This window comes from Astatotilapia calliptera, chromosome 14 (genome assembly GCF_900246225.1).
Source record: "Astatotilapia calliptera chromosome 14, fAstCal1.2, whole genome shotgun sequence".
Lineage (NCBI taxonomy): Eukaryota > Metazoa > Chordata > Actinopteri > Cichliformes > Cichlidae > Astatotilapia > Astatotilapia calliptera.
Genome location: NC_039315.1, coordinates 34,354,445 through 34,377,780, shown reverse-complemented (window position 1 = coordinate 34,377,780; position 23,336 = coordinate 34,354,445). Strand labels below are relative to the sequence as shown.

At 39.3% G+C, this 23,336-nt stretch overlaps 2 protein-coding genes across 6 annotated transcripts in view; one reads left to right on the top strand and one right to left on the bottom strand.

Annotated features, from left to right (window-relative positions):
- Positions 1-16,201, bottom strand: part of strn3 (striatin, calmodulin binding protein 3) — a 33,575-nt gene extending 17,374 nt beyond the window's left edge. The window contains exons 1-2 of the mRNA XM_026191828.1: positions 15,653-16,201; positions 1,195-1,298 (exon numbers count right to left, since the gene is read on the bottom strand). Of these exons, the coding sequence (XP_026047613.1) occupies positions 1,195-1,298; positions 15,653-15,919 (371 nt within the window). The 5' untranslated portion in view covers positions 15,920-16,201. The remainder of the gene's footprint in view (positions 1-1,194; positions 1,299-15,652) is intronic.
- A 77-nt stretch (positions 16,202-16,278) lies between these two features.
- Positions 16,279-23,159, top strand: ap4s1 (adaptor related protein complex 4 subunit sigma 1). 5 transcript variants are annotated; one of them, XM_026191833.1, is made up of 6 exons: positions 16,279-16,454; positions 17,009-17,164; positions 17,249-17,335; positions 17,418-17,486; positions 22,513-22,548; positions 22,904-23,159. In XM_026191833.1, the coding sequence occupies exons 2-6, from the start codon at positions 17,027-17,029 to the stop codon at positions 23,030-23,032; spliced, it is 459 nt and encodes a 152-aa protein (XP_026047618.1). In that variant the 5' UTR covers positions 16,279-16,454; positions 17,009-17,026; the 3' UTR covers positions 23,033-23,159. The 5 variants fall into 5 exon arrangements, with proteins under 5 accessions (XP_026047618.1, XP_026047617.1, XP_026047614.1 ...); XM_026191832.1 differs by lacking the exon at positions 16,279-16,454 and adding an exon at positions 16,477-16,900; XM_026191829.1 differs by lacking the exon at positions 16,279-16,454 and having other exon boundaries at positions 16,910-17,164.
- The last annotated feature ends 177 nt before the right edge of the window (positions 23,160-23,336 follow it).

Sequence of the window (23,336 nt, the reverse complement as noted above, 5' to 3'; positions counted from 1 at the left end):
CCCTTAGCAGCAAAAACTGGCAATGGATCCTTCCCACTGTGGAGGAATTTTGGTCCACTATTTTTTAGCAGAGTTGTTTAAATTCAGTCACATTGGAGGGTTTTCTAGCATGAATGACTTATTTAGCAAATCAGATTTAAATCCGGAGTAGTCCGCTCAAAAACTTTGATTTTATTTATGGGTTTGTTTGTTTTCTTGTTTTTATAAAGTCATTCAGAGGTGGGCTTGCGTGTGTGTTTTTGGATCATCGCATAAGCCAAGTGGGATGAATTGATGGCTGGAAACCAGGATTCTCTGGTACAGAGCACTTTTCATGATTCTGAAGCAGTAAAGCAGCCTCAGACAATCACACTACCATGTTTGACTGTTGATGATTTATGACATGCTGCGTGAGTTTTACAGCAGATGTAACAGGACACAAACCTTCAAAAAAGTTCAAATTTTGTTTCATCAGTCCACAGAGTATTTTCCCAAAAGTCTTGAGAATCATCAAGATGCTTTTCGCACATGTGAGACGAGCCTTTGTGTTCTTTTTGGCCAGCAGTGGTTTTCTCCTTGGAACTCTTCTATGGGTGCAATTTTTACCCAGTCTCTTTTTTATTACTGAAACCTGGACACTGATTTTAACTGTGGCAAGTAAGACCTGGAGTTGTTCTGGGTTCTTTAGCAGCTTCCTGCAGGAGTGTTGTTGCCCTCTTGGAGCCTGGATGTGGCTAGTGAAATCAAACGCAGATTTCCAAAAAATGCGGTTAATCTCTGTTACTTTATGATTTAACAAGGGAGGCAAATACTTTTTCAAACAGGTCAACTTTGTGACAAAACTGTATATTGTACATACTTGGATTATCTTTGTCTGGTATAACAATTTGTTTGATCTTCTGAAACATTTAAGTTTGACAAACGAGGAAAAAAAACTCACTAAGAAATAAAAAAGGCAGCAAATATTTTTTCATGGCACTGAAAATAAGGAAATTAAAGATCTAACGGGATTTTTTTTTTAAAGATCAGCAGTGATCTAAAGTTATAGTTGGTAGCCTTCAGTGTGAAGTCCAGTTTAACCCCTACGGATCACCAACAATTCAACTGAATTTTATTTACACAGCACCAGTTAACAACAACACAATTCACCTCAAGACATGTTATATTGTAAGGTAAAGAGACCCTCTAATATATTATGAAGATTCTGTGTCTTACCTTTCCTGCTTTAATGCATATTCTAACATTTTTATTCTTCTAACCAGGTCATGCTTCAGGTTTTCCTGGCCCTTCCTCTCCCCCTGCAAGAAGGCTATCCTCGCCTGGAGAAACATACAAACAAAGCATTAATGAGGAGTTCAGTTTACAGTATAATTATTCATTTAAAATGTTTAAAAACCTTTAATTACAGGATGAAACATGTCAGTACGTAATAAAAATCTCTTCTTTAATGGAATTTCAGTGATGATTCATAATCTGACCATAAACCCGCACTGTACTGCAAATTTACCCACATATTAGAATATTTCTTTTGTTTTGCGTGGAAACTCAAAGACAAGAAAGAAAGATGATGATCAATTGGAATTACTAGACTCTGGACTCTTTTTGACCAGTGAAGTCCTCTCACCTGTCAGAAAGCAATGCTTCCTGTCTCACTAACCACACCTGTCTGTCAGTCAGTCCAGCAGCTGCTCTTGAAACCCAACACTAATAGGTCCCAAGAGCCATTTATACACAGTGTTCTCTGCCAGCGTGCCCATATTGACATGGCCTGGTAACAGGAAAACCAAAGGTCCTCCCCCAGATTGAAAGAGACAGCCAGAGTGGGAAGGAGAGAGTGGTCAGGGGTAAACTGGGATGTGAGAAAGAAGATTACATAACAAACCACACTATTTCAGCCTCGCTATGATTGGCCAGCTCTATGACTGACAGCCACAGCTCCACGGCAACCCCCGAGATCACTCTGACATACCAGAATATGTGCGTGAGAGTGTGTTAGATGGTATAAGCTGTGAATGCATGCACGCAGCGTTACAAGAATGGCACAGTGTGCTTCTTCTGTTCCTGGTGAACTCTGAAATAGGAGAAGTGTGTCGCTGCCTTCTGCTTAATTTATGCTAGTACATTTATTTCCATTTACATATGTATTTGCCTGTAGGGAACTACCAAAAGGGGTTTTTCAGTCCCGGCAAACTTGTTCCCATGCAGTCCTCTGAAAATCCCAAACTATAATGTTGGAAAAAGCGACAGCAGAGTTCACCCTGACTGGATGAAATGAGGAAAAAGAAACCCTAAAGATCATAAAACACGGTATGAAAAGTGCAGACACTGGTTATGGTGGACACTTTTCATTGTTTTTAACGCTCAGTTTCACTTCAGCTTTTGGCATGTTAAAGAGCATAAGACAGACTGCTTGTATCATCCATTTTCACTCTTCAGGACTACTTGTCAACTAGTGATGGGATTTCTGGCTCTTTTCAGAGAACCGGCTCTTTCGGCTGCCAACCGGCTCTTCAGGTTGTTTTGTTGCTTTAATTAATTTATTATTAACAACAATATAAAATTATGCACAAACGGAATTACTAATGTAAAAACAAAAAAAACAAACAAAAAAAACCACGTTTAAAAAAAAAAAAAAAAAAAATACGGTGGCCTAGGGCTGTTCGATATAACGATATATATCGGATGACGATATAAAAACGTCTATCGTTTCATTTTACGCTATCGTTTGTTTCGTGGTGTCGCAAAATAAACTGTTTACAGCAATATTTTTTCACCGTTTTGATGGTCACTGTAGTGGCTATATTCATTTCTTAAAGTTCTCTCTTTCTCTTATATTCAATATAACCACACTACGGACGGACAAGCGCCTGTCTTTATGCGTTGTCGTTAGCAACAACGACGGTAACACCATCGCGTGTCCACTTGTTTATGTTCCACATAAACCTTTCACAATAAAGCTCAAGATCCTGTTGAGACTTTTCAAAATAAACTGAATCACGTGAAAGAGCAGATTATTTACAGATGAGAAGTAAAAAAGAGCCGCCAGGTGCTAAAAAATAAACCTTAGACTCAAACGTTAGAACAGGCTTTTCCCCGCAGCACGCTGTGTAATAAATACAAAGAAAACGGCGGCCGTTACAACTTATGTCTAAAAATGTATCGTTTCATGTATCTGTTAAAACACTCAACTCCAGCTACATGACGCGCAGCTGGAAACACTTCCCGCAAGTCGAGCTGCCTGAGATTCACAGAATTTACAGAAAATGTTACATTTTTGTGATTTATATCGTTATCGGGACGATAAAATTCTTATATCGGGATATGAGATTTTGGTCATATCGCACAGCCCTGCGATGGCCCCTACAGACAAAGCACGTACAAACTCCAAAAACCACGTACAAATTCCAAAACACATTTCTAGCATTAACTGAACTTCCAAAACAGAGCTACCTAGTTCACTTAAATTACACAATTGAAAGCATATGTGTATTGTTTTTGTATTTATACACAAGCACTCATATATATTCAAATAATTTTTAAAAAAAAGTTAATTTACGTGGTCGTTGGTACTTCCTGGCTTGTGTAGCCACTAGGTAACAAAAGCTCAACACTGCTCCTAGCATCCTGGAGCACTTCTGTTGTGTTTTGGACGTGCTTCGGGGTTTGCACGTGTTTTGGAGTTCGTACGTGCTTTGTCTCTAGGGCCCAACGCAAATATACTTTTATTTATTCACTCCACATAAAATGTGGAGTGAATAAATAAATCATATAATACAAAAAACAACTATTTACATTTCAACTTTTAGCTATTTAAATTCTTAGCTTTTTCCTTTTAAACAAATTTAAAGTGAAACAACACAAAACACTGCAAACCCCAACCCTATAAAATATCAATTAAAATATGAAAACAAAAAGAAGATGCACATTCTCTATTCTATACAACAGGTATAAATATATTGTGACACAACCCTAATACATATTCAATAGGAAATTAAGAACTTGCAGTTAAATTCAGGGTTTCCCTTAACTTTCAGAGGTTGCATGAGTGATATGATAGATGTATGTCCATCTCTCAGCAAAGCTACTTCATGGCTACAAGTAGGGGTTTGTAGCCATAGCTACATTAGCCATACTTCTTATCCTGAACTTAACAATCATGTTGGTTCTCTTTATTGTCTGTCTGTCAACACCTGTTTGTATCTGATGTGGATCTCTGCTGTGCTATGATGTGGAACATTATGCTAGTAGTGAGTCTACACAGAGACAGGCTTTGATTTAGTTTTTTTCAAAACAGTTTACATTATCTTGATAAGCATGTTGTCACTGAATAATGGAACAACGATGCAAAGATTGCTTTCTACACGTTTAAGCCCGTTGAACAGGTTTTTCTTTAAAAAGGCTTATTTTGTTTTTAGACACAAAGGCTCTGACTGCACTTGAAAAAAACAAGTTTAACCATCTTTCACTTCACCTTGGTTCACTTTTTGCTGTGCTACCGCTTCTTTGCTGTCTGTCATTTTGTTTATGGGTCAGAGAGACAAAATTTCAAGCCAAAACACCGCCAAAAGAAAACTCTGCAGCAGTGTTTTGTCTAATTTAAGTGCCTCGAGTCCTGCACTTGATTTATAATTGGGGAGATACAACAACACTGGGCTCGCATTTGAGCTCCACAGACCACGTTTGGACAGTGAGTGTCAGCACTTGGCATGTGTAAATATAATTGCTCTTATTTTCTTTTTTAAGGCAGACTGTCACAGTGTGTTCACTGCACAGCTTCACATATACACTATATGTTAATTAGGTGGTTTTTCAAAGGAAGGTGGAAATTGTTATCACCATGGCCTCATCCGGGCAGAATGCAAAGAAAACAGCCATCAATTAGTTGCCATATATCTGAGTTTATTTCAGTGTAATTGGTGATAATTTAAAGGAAGACACATGTGGACTGCTAAACTCTGAAAGAGTAAACAAGGTTCGACTGTAAGTCACTAACTTAAGAATAAAGTTTTAAATTTAGAAGAACAAATCAAACTCACCTCAGCTGCCACCGAATGTGGGAGTGAAAAGAGGGAGCTTAAAGTGAGTTCAGTCCTTATATTATGTGTGCCACGTGAGTTCAATTAAGGGACAAACTCCATAGTCAATCAGTGGTGAGAAAGCAAAAGAGGTAAGTCTGGTGAGGCGAGGGAGAGTGAGAAAAATGGTAAATAGAATAAGAATCTTTACAACACTATACAAGATTGAACCACTCTTTCTTAATCTTTGATTTCAGGTGTTTTTAATCCATTGCCACAGGTGTATAAAAGCCCCTAGTCATGCAGTCTGCTTTTAAAAATATTCAGGAAAGAATGTAATTCTAAAGAGCTTATCAAATTTGCATGCCATCACTACAACAAATCAGTTTGTGAAACATCTAGTAGGGAAGAAATTTCACAATCATCTGTAAGTGGCAACATACAAGCTGCAAACATTTAGAAACTACAGCAACTCAGCCAAGAAGGTGTGACAGCACAGGCACACAGAGCATAAAATGAATCAGAGCTCTGATGACTCACTAACTGCAGAGTTCTAAACTTCCTCTGTCATTAACATCAGCACAAAATCTGTGTGCCCAGAGCTTTATAGCATGGCTTTCCATAGCAGAGCAGCTCCTGTATATAAATATGCATTGTGTAGGTGCCCCTTTTGTCCGTATGGTGTAGCAATGACTGCTGGAAGGTTAAGGTTAAGATAAAAGCGAATCCAGGTTTATGAAATTGAGATGTAATGTTTAAATGTGAAAACACACACACACACACACACACACACACACACACACACACACACACACCCCAGTCTGGGTTAGAATCATGTCTACGTAAGCACAATGTATCAATGGACAAATTATTACTGCTATGTTTGCTGCTGCAACCGTAAGCTGATTAGGCAGAAATTTTTAACCACTTTCATAAGCCAAACTGTTCTATTGGATATCTAAAACATTTTTAAAAATTAAAAATCAGAACAACAATGCTGGAAGGAAAGTATATATAAAAACTGACCTGTCTACTAATTTCATATTGTACCATTTTTGTGCAATTACCCTTGCCATATTTGTAAAAGGTACTGGTTTAACTTCTTATACTCATAATTAATGCTATATACACTTAACCAAATAACAAATTCAATATTTTATCAAATCCAGCAATTGTTCCTTGCTGGAACAGAACTGGATAAGACTTTGATTCTGATTTTTTTTTTCTTTTGTTGAAACGTCCACAGTCATAGTTGTAGGTAGGATTACCCTCACACTGCTTGTATTTTTACAGAGAGACTTCAGACTAATTAGAAAATATCCTGCAGTTTGTCTTTGTTGTTGATCACATTAATCTGAGAAAGGCTGCTCCTCAAGGCCAGTTCACTGGATGTGTACAGGTCACAAAACCCCTTCCAACCAGTGCACCTGGTGTGCATGAATCAAACGCTCCTTAGAGACCAAGGTGAAGTCAGAGTACTGGGGTGATGATGACAAAGGTGTGTGCGTGTGTGTGAAATGAGCTCATTGACCCAGATTTGCCACACTGACAGATAAGACTGGTCTGAACATGGGGGTTGGGGGCATCGGTGCAATTCTTCTGAACAACTGTATGACTGAGAGACACAGATTTGTACTTGTTTCCTTTGTGAGAACACTTACTGACAACCTGTCTTTAAGACTTTTAAGCAGAACCCAAAAAGATCTCAACCTTTTAAAGTTGTGGAGAATGACAAAAACATCCACAGGATCCAGAAATATCCTCACTGAATGTTTTGAGAAACAAGAACAGGTCAAAGACCAGAGGAACTCTTCAATCCTGCCTCTTCTAACATAAATGATAACTTAACTAAAAATTATATTACAGTTTAAAAAAAAAAAAGTCACAGATCGTTCAATCATGTTTATGACTGACAGGTATTTGGATCTCAGTCTGTGTGTGTGTGTGTGCGCATGTGTCAGTTATTTCGGGCTTGTCTACTTTTAGTGTCCAGCTGGGATCAGGCTGTCAGAGCAGGTCCCAGTAGGCCAGGCTGCTACAGCCCTGTCCTCTATATCAAAACATGGAGTTACCATTGCCCTGCCCCAACTACTGCTACTCTCTCTCCAGGTAAAGAAGACGACCTTTGACCTGATCGTGATCAAAACTCATGGGTTTAGTAACGTCTTGTGAGCAAAGATCAGATTGAGTTCTACAAAGTCGCAGAACCACAGAACAAAGGCAGCAAACAGCTCACATATTAGGGCTGCCACAAACGATTATTTTGATAGTCAACTAGTCACCGATTATTTTTGCGAATAGTCGACTAATCAGATCATGCATCCATTGGACGTAAAACGTACAGCTTATTGCACCAGCAGCATCTGCTCTTATATAACTATCATTAGCTTACAGCTTGAAGTGTTTAAGGTATGTGCTAACTAAAAATAAAGACAAGATGAGAGTTTATTAAATTTTAATGACATTTGCAGATTGTTTCGGTGAAGTTTAATAAACTCCTTGCCATCTAAAATATAACAGGACACCGGAGTATATTCTCGAGCATCTCACACTTCTGATAATCTGTTGTCTGCTTGACGTTTATTAGGCTGTGTAAAAACTATAACTTTAATCTCAGCCAAACCGATTTACTCAGGAATAAATAAAATACTAAAAAAAAAAAAAAAAGCCAAACAATACCATTTTTAAGTTATCTAGGTGACTTATATTACATGTTTAACCTGAGTAGCGAAAGACAGCGGTGGGCTTGAAAACGATTTGCCGGGAGTCCGGTGTTCTCACCGGCTCTAGTGAGCCTTGAACCCCGGCTTGCTATCGAGCTGGTGAGACGTCTGTTACCCACATAAAACATCGGAGCGCTTTTGAAAATATGTGGTGTCTTGATAAACTGAGCAGATGTTTGAAGTTTACACAGCTACATTCTCGCCTGAAAATATGTTAAATGTTTATTTTGTGACCTAGAAAGAATAATATGAGTAATATTAAAACTAACTAGCTGCTGCCATTGTTGACAACTGAGCAGGGCCGCGCTACGAATTCTGGGACACAGCTTCTTCTCCATGGCAGCTGGCATCCTTGTACATGCAGTGCTGCCATCTTCTGTTTCAGTCCGTTATTACACTACTTATTCCTGCGTCTTTTGGGATCTTACAAAGCTTCAAACGACGCGTCGACTATTAAATTAGTCTTCGACGATTTTAATAGTCGACTAATCGTGGCAGCCCTATCACATATGTCAGTTTGTTTTACACAACAGCGTTCTTTGTAGGCTTATTTGAATTATTAGGAACAGGTTATCTATATAAAGACAAACTCCAAACTTGCTTTGCCACATATCTTCACATTTGGAGGTTCTGGTATGCAGATCCCTGTGGGGCTTGAGCAGAACAGAATGCAAAAAGGGAAGTGCAAAAGGGAAGCTGCGGAAGGACAAAATTATGCTGCATCTGCAGGTAGATCGCAATCTATCAATTCTGTCCAGTTTATGCAGGAAAACAGGACATAAATTGAACTATGGGTTGTCATGATACTAAAATTTCAAGCTCCATACTGACATCCAGGAAAAAATCTCATACTCAATACTACTTTTAAAAGTAAACAAACAAACAAAGACGGTATTTTATGCTGTTGTTTCTGTCTAGGTGCTGGTTAACTTTTTCACTTTCAATCTGGGTTTTAACACTTAACATAACACTTTGTTTCATCACACCCAAACATTACAATATTATCCCAATACATTGCTAATAATTTGCGATTTTTAGCTTTTTTTCACCCCCAAATACACACCAAGTTACAAAAATCAAGAGGCGCTTGACTGGCTGACATGCCACGAGACTGTGTCATCAGTCATCACTGTGTGAAGAAGAAAGAAGAAAAAAAATAAATAAAAATCACACAACACTTGCGACACAAGCGACGCAGCGAGCACAAAAACGGCCTTAGCTATTCGTGAGGGCAGCACTGTGGCTGTGTGTCATCTGGAGGAGGCGAAGACAGCACTGTCAGTATCAATATTGCTGCAAATGAGCATATAAGATCATGAGCAATTTTTAGTGTCAATAGTATTTGAGTATCTTTTTCTTTTTGACGACCCTAGATCACATCACTGAACCTGAGAAGACGTCAGAGACACACTTGCTGAATCCATGTCACCAAAACGCAAGTGATTACCACAAAGAAACAACACCAACAGGTTTTTGTTCTCACACTAACAATGTACACTATGAAGTACATTATGAATTTGAATAAATAACACAGAGAAAACAGGAAGTCCTTCCATTTTAACAGTCACAGCCACTAAACTGAAACATTTCTGTTTGTTGCCAACAAATCTGAAGCAGAGTGAAGATTAGGCAAATTAGACCAATAATGGATTAAAAAGCCTGTGTGTGGATTGAGACAGGATTTTAGAACACAGTTAGACACTTATGTTACTGTATAGCTTGAATTGAGACTTGTCTAACATCAAACTGGATCAGAGTTCTGACATCCACAAGTGAAACTCTGTCTGCCAGGGAGCATTTTATCTTGATGCACTGATCCAGTATTTGGATCGCGAATGGGTCAAATCCTGACTCAAAAACCTGGATCACATATTGGTGACCTGGGCTGGCCCATTTAACTTAGTTGTCTATATGTAGGCATTTCACACCTGTGATGCTGACATTTACGGCTGCAACGATTCATCGAATAATTCGATTTAAAAGAAACTCTTGGCATAAATTCTTTGCTTTGATGTTTCGTTTTAATGCACATCTCAGTAGGCGCCGATGTGTTAAATGATGTAAATGTGAGGGTTTCATCCACATTTGCTGCTAAAACAGACCTGAAATACAAACGTATTCAGGAGCAGTGTGTGAGTAAGAAGTCTGACGTCATTAAGCCCACAGAGCCCTAGATTTAAACAAAACCACCAATAACAACAGCAGCAGGAGAGAGATGGTGAAATCAGGTAGCATGGAAGAAAATGTGTTTCTAACATCCAAAAACAGCAGCGCTGTTCCTGAAATCACCATTAAAATTTTTACTGGGAAAAAGCTAGTGAGTCTTTTATCAAACCACCTGATGAGAAAACTCTGACGTGAAGAAAAACAAACTTTGTAGCTGCTCCATCGAAACTTCATTGTTTCACACAGAGAAACATCTGCAATAAGCCCCCAGAAGTTGCATTAATATGCAGATGAACAGTTAACATACAATGTGCTCTGTGAGCTATGTAAACTAACTGGATATCTTGTTTTGACAATCACCAAGCTCAAATGAAAGGACAGAAAACAAAGCACAGAAAAATGTCAAATAAACCAGGACCACAAATTTTAAATATTCTGTCTTTTTTACTTGTCTGTTCAAAAGGGTTGTGCATCCTGTAGTTCATCCTAGGGGTGCAACGATATTCGTATCGATATTGAACCGTTCGATACAGTGCTTTCGGTTCGGTACGCATATGTATCGAACAATACAACATTTGTAATTTATTTTATCAACTTTCCTTCCGACGATGCTGTCTGTGTTGAGCGCTCAGTGAATCTGCGTTCGACTACTCCGCCTAGGCTGCACTGTCGAGCGCAGATCCACTGAGCGCTCAACACAGACAGCATAGTCAGAAGGAAGAGCGCAGGGCAAGCTAGCAAGACACATGGACCTCCCCCACCCTCATTCAGATCTGGCGTTTGGAATTATTTTGGTTTTCATGTGACGTATGACCCTGAAGGTAAGCGAGTCATGGACTAAAGTAAAACAGTATGTTGGATGTGCCATGCAATGCTCAATTACATGGGTGGGAGCTAGTGTGTTAGCGCAGTTAGCTCGTTAACGTGTTGGCTGTCTAGCCCCATGCACGGGGCGATCGGCGGTAGCTCGTTAACGGAGATTTGCCGTGTTGTGGCGTTAAGGTCATTTCAACGAGATTAACCTGAAAGCACTAGTGGGAACACAACGAATATGACTGCACATTTACGCCGACATCATCCTAGTGCAAAGACCAAAACAACAAGCATGCTACTAACTTTAGCCGAGTCATTTAGACAGCTGTTAGCACATGATTCTCCTTATGCTGCTGAGAATATAGCCCAGAAGAAGCGGATAGTATAGCTTTTATTTTGGAAAGAGACATTTCTCTGTAATAAACTCTCTTTTCCAAAGATGAGTGATTCCTCAATCAGATACAGGGCTTGCAATATCGCTAGCCCGACGTCCTGGAGCTAGCGATTTTTTTCAGTCGGGCTACCAAAATCTATCTCTTCCCTGCCCGTCGGGCTTTTGTAGGAAGGAAAAATATATGTCAATGCTTTTGCATTCTTTCAGAAATGTAGCTGGGTAATTATGTCATTGGCATCTGTGAGCCACTGTCAATATGTGACATATTGAAATTGCGTTTGAATTTGCGCTTGTTTTTTTGCTTTCACTTTGCAATCGTGCGAACTGTGTATAGAGAGCGACAGCACTGATCTGTGAGTGATGATAATTTGCGCACCAATTCCTCTGACATCGTCTTATTAATCGTTAGCTTACTATGCAAACATGACAAGTGAAATCTCCCACAGCAAGCTTAAACATGTGAGAGGTTGATTGCGCAGAGAATCGCTGAGCTTATGTGAGTGCGTGTGTAAAAGCAGCAGGATATATATATTTTAGTTCTGCTGAGCCAAATAAGACAGGTCAGGGTGAAGAAGTGACAGCCAAAGAAAAGCTTACCACAAAACGGAGAAGTTATGACAAATCAGACTATAAGGCAAAAAGAAAGTGCAGCTTTATGGTTTCATGGACAAAATAATTTCTGTGGCTGCAATATGACTATATAACCAGGGCTGCACATAAGTGGTCCGCAGGTGCGCATTCGCTGTCAAAATAAAAAACACGCACAAGGGTTAGGGTTAAATTTAAAAACTGTACTTTTGAGTTAAAATATAAATTTATAATTTTAATAAATGAAAAATTAAAAAGGCATGAACATTTTTTTTGTATCGAAAAAAATATCGAACCGTGACACCAAAGTATCGAACCGAACCGAACCGTGAATTTTGTGTATCGTTGCACCCCTAGTTCATCCCTACACGGGCTTGGATGAGAGAATAAGAAAATTAAAAAAACAACAACAACAACAAAAAATGTGGCTAAAATCTAATCTTCTTACAAGTAACTTCAAAACAACCACATCTAATCATACAAATTCATACGAACAGGGAGAAACTATGAATGAAATCTCAGCCATTTGGGCTGAGCTCTGATTTTGCTGTGGGAGGCATTCCGTTGGTATGTTTTGGGACCATGCAAGCCTCACTCCAAATCAAGACAAGACATCTTTGAGGATCAAAAATGTCTGAAGATGTTCTGGTGATGTTCACTTGTGAGGCTAACACCTTACTGAGACACTTTACCGCTTGTTCCTTTACATTTGTCTCCTGTCTACACCATTTCATTCTTTTCACTGTGAGTTCATAGACTGTGGGTTATACTAACTCACATTCATTCATTGACAGTTTGTATTAATAAACCAGCGTCCAATAATTCCTCACTGGCCCCTTCTCCTGCACGCCAAGTTCACACCTCCACTTATTTGTTCCGCTCAAGCTTTATCAGCAGCTGGTATCCACTCTTATCAGGAGCTCTGACAGTCACGCTTAAGGCATCCAGCATCAGTGACGCTGCAATACAAGTTTGACTCTTTGCCAATGGGACGAGGAGAGCGCTCGGGTACTGATAAACATACCAACTCAACAAATAACAAGAACAGAACAAAGTCCAATTCCGAGCTTGCCTGCAAGAAACAATGACGGTCAGTGGTGATAAATTTGATTGATGGTGGCTTTTAATTAACTGGTCCCAAAGTACAAGGCAATCGGTCAAACCCAGAGGTATTTCACAGATATAGACACAAAAGCGTCCACCATTACATAAACTAAGGTAGCTTTTTTAAAATAACACAGGCTTGGTGACACAGCTGCAACTGGATGGGCGTGATTTGTAGCAGCCTGACTGTGAGAGATCTGCTTTCTGCTGTACTTAGTAATAACTATTTATAACTTTAAAACAAACAAAAAAAACCCCATCTATTCAATGAATGGTTTTTACTTTTAAGTATCACATATTATTTGAACTGTTCTACATTTTTAAGGTTAAACATTACTGGGGATGAGGAAAGAATTGATACAGGACAGTAATGTGATATTCTGCATTGCAAGGTTATATTGATATAGGGACAAAATCAGTATTTTATTAAATAAAAGTAAAATATTTTGGGAATACTATGAAGAAGAGGTCACAGTTTTACTTGGACTAACAGCAGTCACTCTCAGTAAGTTTGCAAATGGCTGCTGTTTAGTTTATAAATGTAGACAGATTGCCAACATGTTGCCATGAGTCTGAACGAGTCCTTACCAGTGAACACAGTTCGACTCAACTCAACTCAACTGGCTGCCAGCTAGTTGTATTCTGGTTACATTCCAAAAGAACAGGAAGGTTATCGAGCGCAAATGTAATATTTAAATATGAATTTCTGTCTGTGTAGACAGCAACAGGTGTGATTTTCAATGATTTATCACAGTTTACTGCTGTATTATCAGAAACAGTAGATGTAATTGCCAACCTGTCCCCATTCAATTCCAGACTGACAGCAGACTGAATCCATCTTATAGCAACAATTATACCAGGTGTTGCTATTGACGTTCTCATTTTGCAGCAAATAAATAAATAAATAAATAAATAAATAAATAAATAAATAAATAAATAACTCAAGTGAGACAACTTTATTTTACTGGATAAAAACAAATACTAACAAAGTTCAACTTTGAGGAAATTATTTGCAGTCAAAAAAGGTCACAAATCATAATATATGTTATGGCAATACTCAGTATATCCCAAACAAAATGTTCAAAATTGCAATATCATCATATCATCACTGAGGTATTGTGATAATATTGTATCGTGGGGTGTCTGGTGATTCCGACCTGTATTAGAGCTTTATATAGAACAATGTATGTAAAAAATCTACTTTCGACTGCTTTCCTGTCACAAAGGCTTGATACAAAGAGTTGCCACAGCGGGTAGCTCCACGTTTGATGTCAGATGTTCTTCCTGACCCAACCCAAAAGAGGATTTATGTTGCCGGCTAAAATCAAACCTGTGCCCTTTCTCTTACCATTACACCATTGGAGACACATACAGAGCAGTATTAAATTACATACATTTTCTATGTATTTAATAATTGTGTGAATTAAAACATTTTCTTAAAGCAGGAACTATACAAGTAGCAGGAAACTTATAAAAGCAAATACTATTGTTCAAATAAATACATAGAATGGTTCTGCCATAACCCTATTTGATGGCCTCATGGTGAATACACTCTAAACAGTGGTCATAAATAGCTTCAAGAAACTATTAGTTAGTCCAAGTCTATGTAACACTAAACTGATCTTACATGGATACCTTTCAAAACAGATAAAAGATTTGATAATAACTCATTTATATGTCAATGAATTAGCCTTGTTTATTACAAAACAAAGACACTATTCTTTTTACAAGGAAACCAAAGGCACTCTACACTGGTGTGGATTTAAATAAATCTACATGGTTTAAAAATGTCTTTGTTTTGTTACTTAATGCCACTGATTATCATATTAGTACATGCCACATTCAATAGGTGATTACATTTTATCATCTTAAGTGCATGGGCAGCCCATTTACTGAGGTGAAAGTACTTCTACCACCTGAGACTGTGAAAAACTAGAAATGCTCTCATTTTATCATGCCTGCTAAAAGCTTTGACCTGTTATCTGATTGTCTTACCCTCCTAACTTACAATTGTAACGCTGATAGTTAAGGCCTGCCTTTTATCTTATGATTTTAAAATTCAAGTGTTTTTATTCTTAAATTTAAATTTAATTTATAAATTTGATTTTTATTTTTTTTTAGCAAATATGACAGTAAGATATGACTAATATACGGGCTTGAACATTTTGTTTTTTTATTTTGTATCTCATGTTTATAATATTTTGATGTCGCAAATTTTTTATCTTTCAATACTAACTTAGTAAGTTAACTACTGAGTTTATTTCATCATTCATACTGAAAAGAATAACTTTTAAATGGTTACGTAGTTTTCCTCCAATTTCATTTCTTTTCCTTATGTGCTGTGAATCACAGTCGCTCGGGCCCAGCTGTTGACTCAAAAGCAACATTAGCGACTAACACTGCTAACAGCTAGCGTGACAAACCAAAATGACTGAGATTAGATAGCTGACAGTCGGTTGGATTCACTTCTCTATTACCAGCTAGCGCCTGAACTCAGTAGCCACAGTGGGAACGTTTTAGCTTCATATGAACAAATCAGCTAACAGAGGAGAACGACAACAACAGCTTCGGCTACCTGCTAAATTTGTCTGACACCGACTGAAGCTAAGCGCTACCACTAGTCGAGCTAACGGTAACCCAGAGCTGACCCTTTAGCTTAGCCACTTAGCCAGTCGGGTTACAAATATCGAGTTTAGCTGCTTTTGCCTCCCGTTTAAACCAAGGCCATGCCTAACTAATCGATGAAATAATAAATTAAATATTGCAACACTGCCACTACCTCTCTAAAACCAATTGTCTACACACTGTCCATGTTGTTGTTGTTGGGGGTTAGCATGGTTGGAATTCAGTGCTAAGTTGGGAGGGCTAACCTGAAGCTCGGCCCTCTCCACTTCCCAGTGCGCCCTCTCCATCTCGAACCGGGCCCACTCATGCTGGATGTAGTGCAGGATGCCGGGGATTGTGTACTGCTGCTGCGGCCGAGGTAGCTCATCGGGCTGGTGTGGTACCATGACTGCTCCGCCACCACCGCCTCCAATTGGCGGATTAGCACTACTGTTATTCCCCTGCTGCTGCGGTGGCGGAGGCTGTCGTGGGGCACTCGTTCCGACCCCTCCTCCGCCGGGGTGTTCGTCCATAATTTTTTTTTTTTTTTAAGTAGAAGGAAAGTCTCCACAGGCAGCAACGATCCGCGGAGGGATCCCCGCCCCCTAAATCCCGTGTCTCAGCTCCGTCCCTGTCTCGCTGGCTCCGCCGTGTTGTGTAAAACTGGCTTTCCTCGGAGCGATGTGGTGCGCGCGGCTGATTGGGGACTTGGTGTTTTGTATAGAGCTAACCGGCCGCCATTGCTGTTCTCTCCCCCGACCTCTCTCGGATCCGATGGTCAAGGTGGGAGAACCCAGCCGCAATGCCTGACGGGACACATCCATCCTCCTTTTCCCTTCCTGCTATCCAAATATATTATGGAACCTTCACTGCTAAAAGAAAGGGTAGTAAAATATAACTCTTTAACGGAGCATATATTAAGATGTATAGGGAAATACAGCAGTTTTACCTTTAGCTAGCAGATACATTGTGGTTATTGTCTATTGCTCATTTTAAGTACCACAACCACAACTTCTAAACAGCTGAATCTAAAACCCCGTCCAGGATCGTAACGAGCATTTTTAAACCGTGAGTACAGTACAATAAATTATGTACAAATTATGTATTATGCATCTTTCAAAGAAGAAAAATGCAAACGTTAATGGGATTTTCTTTTGGATTGTTTGCGTGGAATAATTACTCCCTCAAATGTCTTAAAGCTTATATTACGAGCATGTTTTGAAAGTATAAGTAGAAAGTACTTGCGTTCAAATGTAGGGAATAACTGTTACCCTGGAATGCACCTGTCTACGCATGCGTACCAAATGCTATGGCTGTATATTGTTGAATGTCCTCTTTCGCTGGTATTTATTTACCCTTACAGTACTTTACAGTAATCTTACTTTAATCCTGTAAACCGACAGCATTGTGTTTAAAATAACATTAGATTGGGGCAAAAACTCGTTAACAGAAGTTCCCGTTTTAGCCCGTTTGATGGAGTTAATGTAGCAACTGGCACAAGCTAACAGCTGGCGGTAAGTAAAACAAACGTTCAGGTATGGAGTGAGGTATTAGATTGCAATATCTCATACCACGGGGCAATGGTCTGTACTGATAATATCGACTTTACGATTCCTCTGCAGCCAGCAACCGATCGGATAATGATCAAGTTCGTGCTAATGGTGAACCGACAGGGTCAGACCAGGCTGTCCAGGTATTATCACTCTGTGGAGCTGAGCAGAAGAGCAGCTCTTGAGGCCGATGTAGTACGCTACTGCCTGAGCCGCAAGAAAGATCAGGTGTCTGTCTGCGAGTTCCCAGTCTTGTTTAGATCAAATAAATAACATAACAATATCATGTTTATAACCCCTCTCTGTTTGCAGTGTTCCTTTGTGGAGTACAAAGACTTTAAATTGGTTTACCGCCAGTATGCTGCTCTGTATATCGTGGTGGGCATCACAGACAGTGAGGTGAGTGTGATCGGAGGTATTTTACACCTCTTTCGTCCTTTCAATGGTCAACAGGACGTGTTTCTCCTCTTTACTCTCACAGAATGAGCTGTCCATCTACGAGCTGGTTCATAACTTTGTGGAGGTCTTGGATAAATACTTCAGCCGGGTGGTGAGTTCAGTTTGATCGAGGTTCTTACAGAGATAAATACTGGTAGCCGCCAGTGCTACACCTCAGCATCCTAGTAGATGCATCTGTGGTAGAAATGTGAAAATTCTAAAAAGCCTCAGAACTTGAGGTCAAAGTCACAATGACTAGCTATTTTGTAGATGCACCTTTTGAATTGGTAAATTTTACCTCACTTCATTCTCGAGCTATACTGCTGAGGGGTGAAAACCATTGGATCCATTATCAGTGCAGGTCTAAGGCAGGTCTCAAAACTGGCGTCAAGCCAGCCTCCAGTTTGTTTTCTGTTCCCTGTGTATTCAAAGTATTACGGGAAGAGATGTAGAAACCTGACTTCAAAATATAAGCCAACTTCGAGTGAATTAACAGATATGTTAAGAACATAATAACATATAATTTAGTCTTGTTTACACACTCTAATGTTAGATCCACATGACACAACCCTGTATCCTAGTAGCGCCCTGTCAATATCAAGGCCATCTTATTTTGGATTCCAAAGTAAAAGCCCTGTGAATTTTCATTTTTGAACTACTCTTTCAATAGAGTAGACTAGAATAAAATAAAGCTTTATTATCCCACGGATGAGAAATTTCGGCGTTACAGAGCTCTTGCAGCAAGGGAAAATAAAATGTAAAAGGAAGACACAATGTGGTCCTATAAACATAAGCAACCGAAGTTCGTATATACAGGTATATACAGATAACAGTGTACAGAATGTGTATAGAAAAATTGGAAAATTGTACAGAGATATGTATAAAATGTACAGTAAACAAGCTGGTGAGTAAGATGACCAAAAGAATGTTAAGTTGCATTATAGAGTCTGACAGCTGCTGGTAAGAATGACCTGCGGTAGCGCTCCTTCCTACACTGTGGGCGTAAGTCTACTGCTGAACGAGCTGCTCAGTGCTCGTACAGTCTCATGCAGGGGGTGGGAGGTGTTGTCCATGATGGATGTTAGCTTAGACAACATCCTCTCCTCCCCAACCTGCTCGATGGACTTCAGTGGACAGTCCAGGACAGAGCTGGCACTCCTGACCAGTTTGAGTTTCTCCCTGTCCCTCTCTGCCATTCCGCCACTCCAGCAGACCACAGCAGAAAAGATAGCAGACGCCACCACAGTGTCTTAAAACATCCTTAGGAGTGTCCCGTTCACCCTGAAGGATCTCAGTCGCCCGCCGTAGCAGGTGGAGATGACTGAGACCCTTTTTGTAAAGTGCATCTGTGTTTGTGGACCAGTCCAGTTTGTTATTGAGGTGAACACCCAGGTATTTGTACTACTCCACCATTTCAATGTCCAAACCCTGGATGTTCACTGGTGTAATAGTGGGTGGCTTCTTGCTGAAGTCAATCACCAGCTCCTTCCTCTTGCTGGCATTGATGCGAAGATGGTTCTGTTCGCACCAGCTGACGAAGTCAGTGATCAGTTCAATTATTTCAGAATGCTCTTAAAAGCAAAACTCATATTTCCAAAGACTAGTTGCACTTTATATCAACAGTATCCAACCCCACAGTGATACCATGTCAATTTCAAGTCAGTCTGAGTTTTGCCTTCCAAAATAAAAGCCATTTCAAATTGCCCATATATGACTTAACTTTCAATGATTTCAAAATGCTCTAAATAGGAAAATTCCTGTTTTCACAGGATAATTTTTCACCTTAAATCGACAGTGTCCAACCCCACAGTAAAACCATGCCAATTTCAAGTTGCTCTGATTTTGCCTTTTAAATTAATGGGCCCTTTGAATTTCCCCATATATGATATACTCTTTCAATTTCTTCAGAATGCTCTTAAAATGAAAATTGCTGTTTCCACAGGATAATTTCATTCTAGATCAACAGTGTACACTCTCACGGGGATACCAAGTCAATTTCAAGTCACCTTGATTTTGCCTTTCAAAGTAATGGCCCGTTGAAATTGCCCATATATGACCCACTCTTTCACTGACTTCAGAACACTCTTAAAAGCAAAGTTGCTGTTTCCACAAGTTAATGTCACTCTATATTGACAGTTGTCATGTTCACAATTTTTGGAAGGAATCTCAGGAGAAAGGTTTGTCTTTTAAAAAAGGATTTACTTTGCTTTTGGCAGTTGAAATTACAACTTTACACAGCGCTGTGGACATCTATGTGAACCAGCAGCATGTTTCACAAAAAGGATGACCCTCAAGTGTGCTGTACAACATTATATAGTAAGACAAAAACATAGATTAAAGGAGCTATCTTCCTCCCGCACGGACGTGGCAGTCTTGGTGTCATCCTCGTATTTCCGTGACCTCGTCTGGTATCTGCTCCCTCGTCTGTAAGAGACAGAAAAGCAAAACACCTCTCTGCCTAGCCTTGATAATCTGATGGTATTATCCATTGTTCTTCTAGTGATTCAAAGTTGGTTTAGAATATCATGTTCGGCACTCTCTGACCCAGACTTATTCTAATCATAATCTATGTGTGTAAGCATGTTTGCAGTTATCCCTCTGCACCTCTAAGTCATTTCCAACAATATATCAGTCCGGACAGTCACGTCGAACGAAGCTTTTGAAATTCAAAAGACTTAGTGCCAACTTATTATTGGGCACATTTGCAATGTGTGTATGAAAATGATTATAACCGCTTATTTTAGTAATAGAAATCAAACATTTTCAATCCCAACATTCCCTCCTTTCACACGTTTTAATGTGTGAACAAAAAACATGTTTCGTTCAGCCTGCTGTCCCACAGGTTCCCTCCAGAGTGATACTCAGCCTTTTCCTCTTAACTGGGATGGTGTCCTGTGGTCGAGTCAGCGCTAAATCAGCTGTCGTCCTCATTCAGTCGGTCAGATACTGGGTCTTCCAGACCGTCAGCCGGCCTCCTCATGGGAACGCATTAAACGAACACAGGCATCTTATCTTCTAAACACGATTCAGTTTCTTTTGATCATTAAAGCTTAAACACAAAATTGCAATATACATTTTGCCTTTCCTACCTCTAAACACCTGGGGGCAATTTATGTCTTGGTTCAGCCATGAAGCCAGCTCACCTGATTCATCACAGAGCCCAACCGACACTGGCAACTGATAGGGTTGCACTGCATGTTCTTCCCTTAGTGTTGCTGTTTTCAATCTGTTAATTGGAGTCCTCAAACATGGGATAGACAACATCCACAACAAGTCAATACAGCTGTGAATGTGGCCAGTTATCAGTCAATTACCAATCAATGACAAAATGATAGCTTTTAGCCACTCATCCAGAGGATCTTCAATCCCAGAAAATTCCTTCTCCTCATTTGATAATGTCTATCCTACTCTGTCAAAAGTTCAATTTTCAATTCAATTCAATTTTATTTATATATCGCCAAATCACAACAAAAGTCGCCTCAAGGCGCTTCATAGATACAGAGAAAAACCCAACAATCATATGACCCCCTATGAGCAAGCACTTTGGCGACAGTGGGAAGGAAAAACTCCCTTTTAACAGGAAGAAACCTCCGGCAGAACCAGGCTCAGGGAGGGGCGGGGCCATCTGCTGCGACCGGTTGGGGTGAGAGAAGGAAGACAGGATAAAAGACATGCTGTGGAAGAGAGACAGAGGTTAATAACAGATATGATTCAATGCAGAGAGGTCTGTTAACACATAGTGAGTGAGAAAGGTGACTGGAAAGGAAAAACTCAATGCATCATGGGAATGCCCCGGCAGCCTATGTCTATTGCAGCATAACTAAGGGAGGATTCAGGGTCACCTGGTCCAGCCCTAACTATATGCTTTAGCAAAAAGGAAAGTTTTAAGCCTAATCTTGAAAGTAGAGATAGTGTCCGTCTCCTGAATCCAAACTGGAAGCTGGTTCCACAGAAGAGGGGCCTGAAAACTGAAGGCTCTGCCTCCCATTCTACTTTTAAATACTCTAGGAACAACAAGTAGGCCTGCAGAGCGAGAGCGAAGTGCTCTAATAGGGTGATATGGTACTACAAGGTCATTGCGACCCGTCCAGGGTATGGTAGCTGGAATAGCAACATACCCAAGGATAAGCAGAAGAGAATGACTGATATGATGAAACTGGGATTTTGTTACACTTAATTATTGCAAACACAACTAAAACTATAACTGAAACTAATCAAAACTAAACTGAAACTAAGGATTTTCAAAAAAATAAAAACTAAACTAAACTAGCAAACAATTGGTAAAAACTACTTAAAACTGATATAAAATTGAAAATCTGAAGTCAAAACTAAATAAAAATAAAAACTAATGAAAATTGCAAAACTATTAAAACCCTGACTCCCACACACGATACCATTGTGAGGGTGTATAAATATGGGCGCCAATTGTGGTCATAAATATTTTGTACTTGTAAATTAGGATTCGTATGTGTAAAAATAATTTGTGTGTGCGTAAAAAAGATTTGTGTGTGGACTAATAGGTGTGAAACTCGGCACTCAAGTTACAAGTACGAATTTTGACCCGGTTTTTCTTCCTTTCATCTGATTGGCCAATGTCATGTTAATCACAAATTTAACTATCCAATCAGAGAACAGGTGGGTTTGGCTATTGGAGGGGTGATTTATGGAGCATCCCTGGGATAATAAAACTTTATTCTATTCTACTCTATTTGAAAGAGCAGTTCAAAAATGAAAATTCACAGGGCTTTTACTTTGAAATCCAAAATAAGATGGCCTTGATATTGACAGGGTGCTACTAGGGTACAAGGTTGTGTCATGTGGATCTAACATTAGAGTGTGTAAACAAGACTAAATTATATGTTATTATGTTCTTAACATATCTGTTAATTTACTCGAAGTTGGCTTTTATTTTGAAGTCAGGTTTCCACATCTCTGAATACACAGGGAACAGAAAACAAACACGAGGCTAGCTTGACTGCAAGTCTCGAATTGGAGGCTGGCTTGACACAAGAGTCTTACAAGCATTAAAAGTAATGATTACAGTTTCAAACATATATTGTACACTTTTTGAGATGTCTGTAACAACAAATGAAGACACTGTTGAAATGCATGAAGCTGCAGCTGTTTGAATGTTTCAGTCTAATGTGCATTTCTCCCTACAGAGTGAACTGGATGTATCCTGTAACACAACCACAGCTGCACACACTGCATGTATAAGAGTCATGCTAAAAGCACAGTGTATATTTTACCAAAGCTCAGTAATTTTTAATTGCGTGTTAACTAATTTCAAATAATAACAATAAATAATATTATTATTTAAAAGCTACTTCATATACATTGTATAGTCAGCTGAAGGACAGTGACCATTGACAAGGACAGAGAATGGCAAAAATAAAATAACCTGGAGACACACAATAGATTTAGAGCTGAGGTCAAATATTCATGTAAAAATTACCCATCACTAGTTGTTCAGTAGGAGTCTTTGTCTTTCTTTATTTCCTTGTTTCCTTGACCCTTCGCCTTTATCAGATAATGTTCAATCTGGATCGAGTTCATATCATCCTGGATGAGATGATCCAGAACGGACACATTGTGGAAACAAACAAGAGCCGCATCCTCGCACCCCTCACCACTATTGACAAGATGGTGGACAGCTAACAAAAAGAAAGGAAGTCACGGACTGTTCTTCAGGCTGAGGACTGGCCTGCAGCTTACAGTCTGAATTTAGAATCTGCTTAAAGGTACTGATGTTAAAATAATAAAAAGAACTCAGTGCCCACATGTACTCTGGTCAGTATATTAATACACATCTGTACAGTGTATCCAGATGTTCGATCTGCACAGCTGAGAGAAGGAAGCCTCCCTCTGAAGTTGGCCAGTTTGAATTTATTCAGGAAGAAAACCGGTTGTGTGAATTTAGCGGGGAATGAATTACATTTTATTTTTTTATTTTTAATTTGCC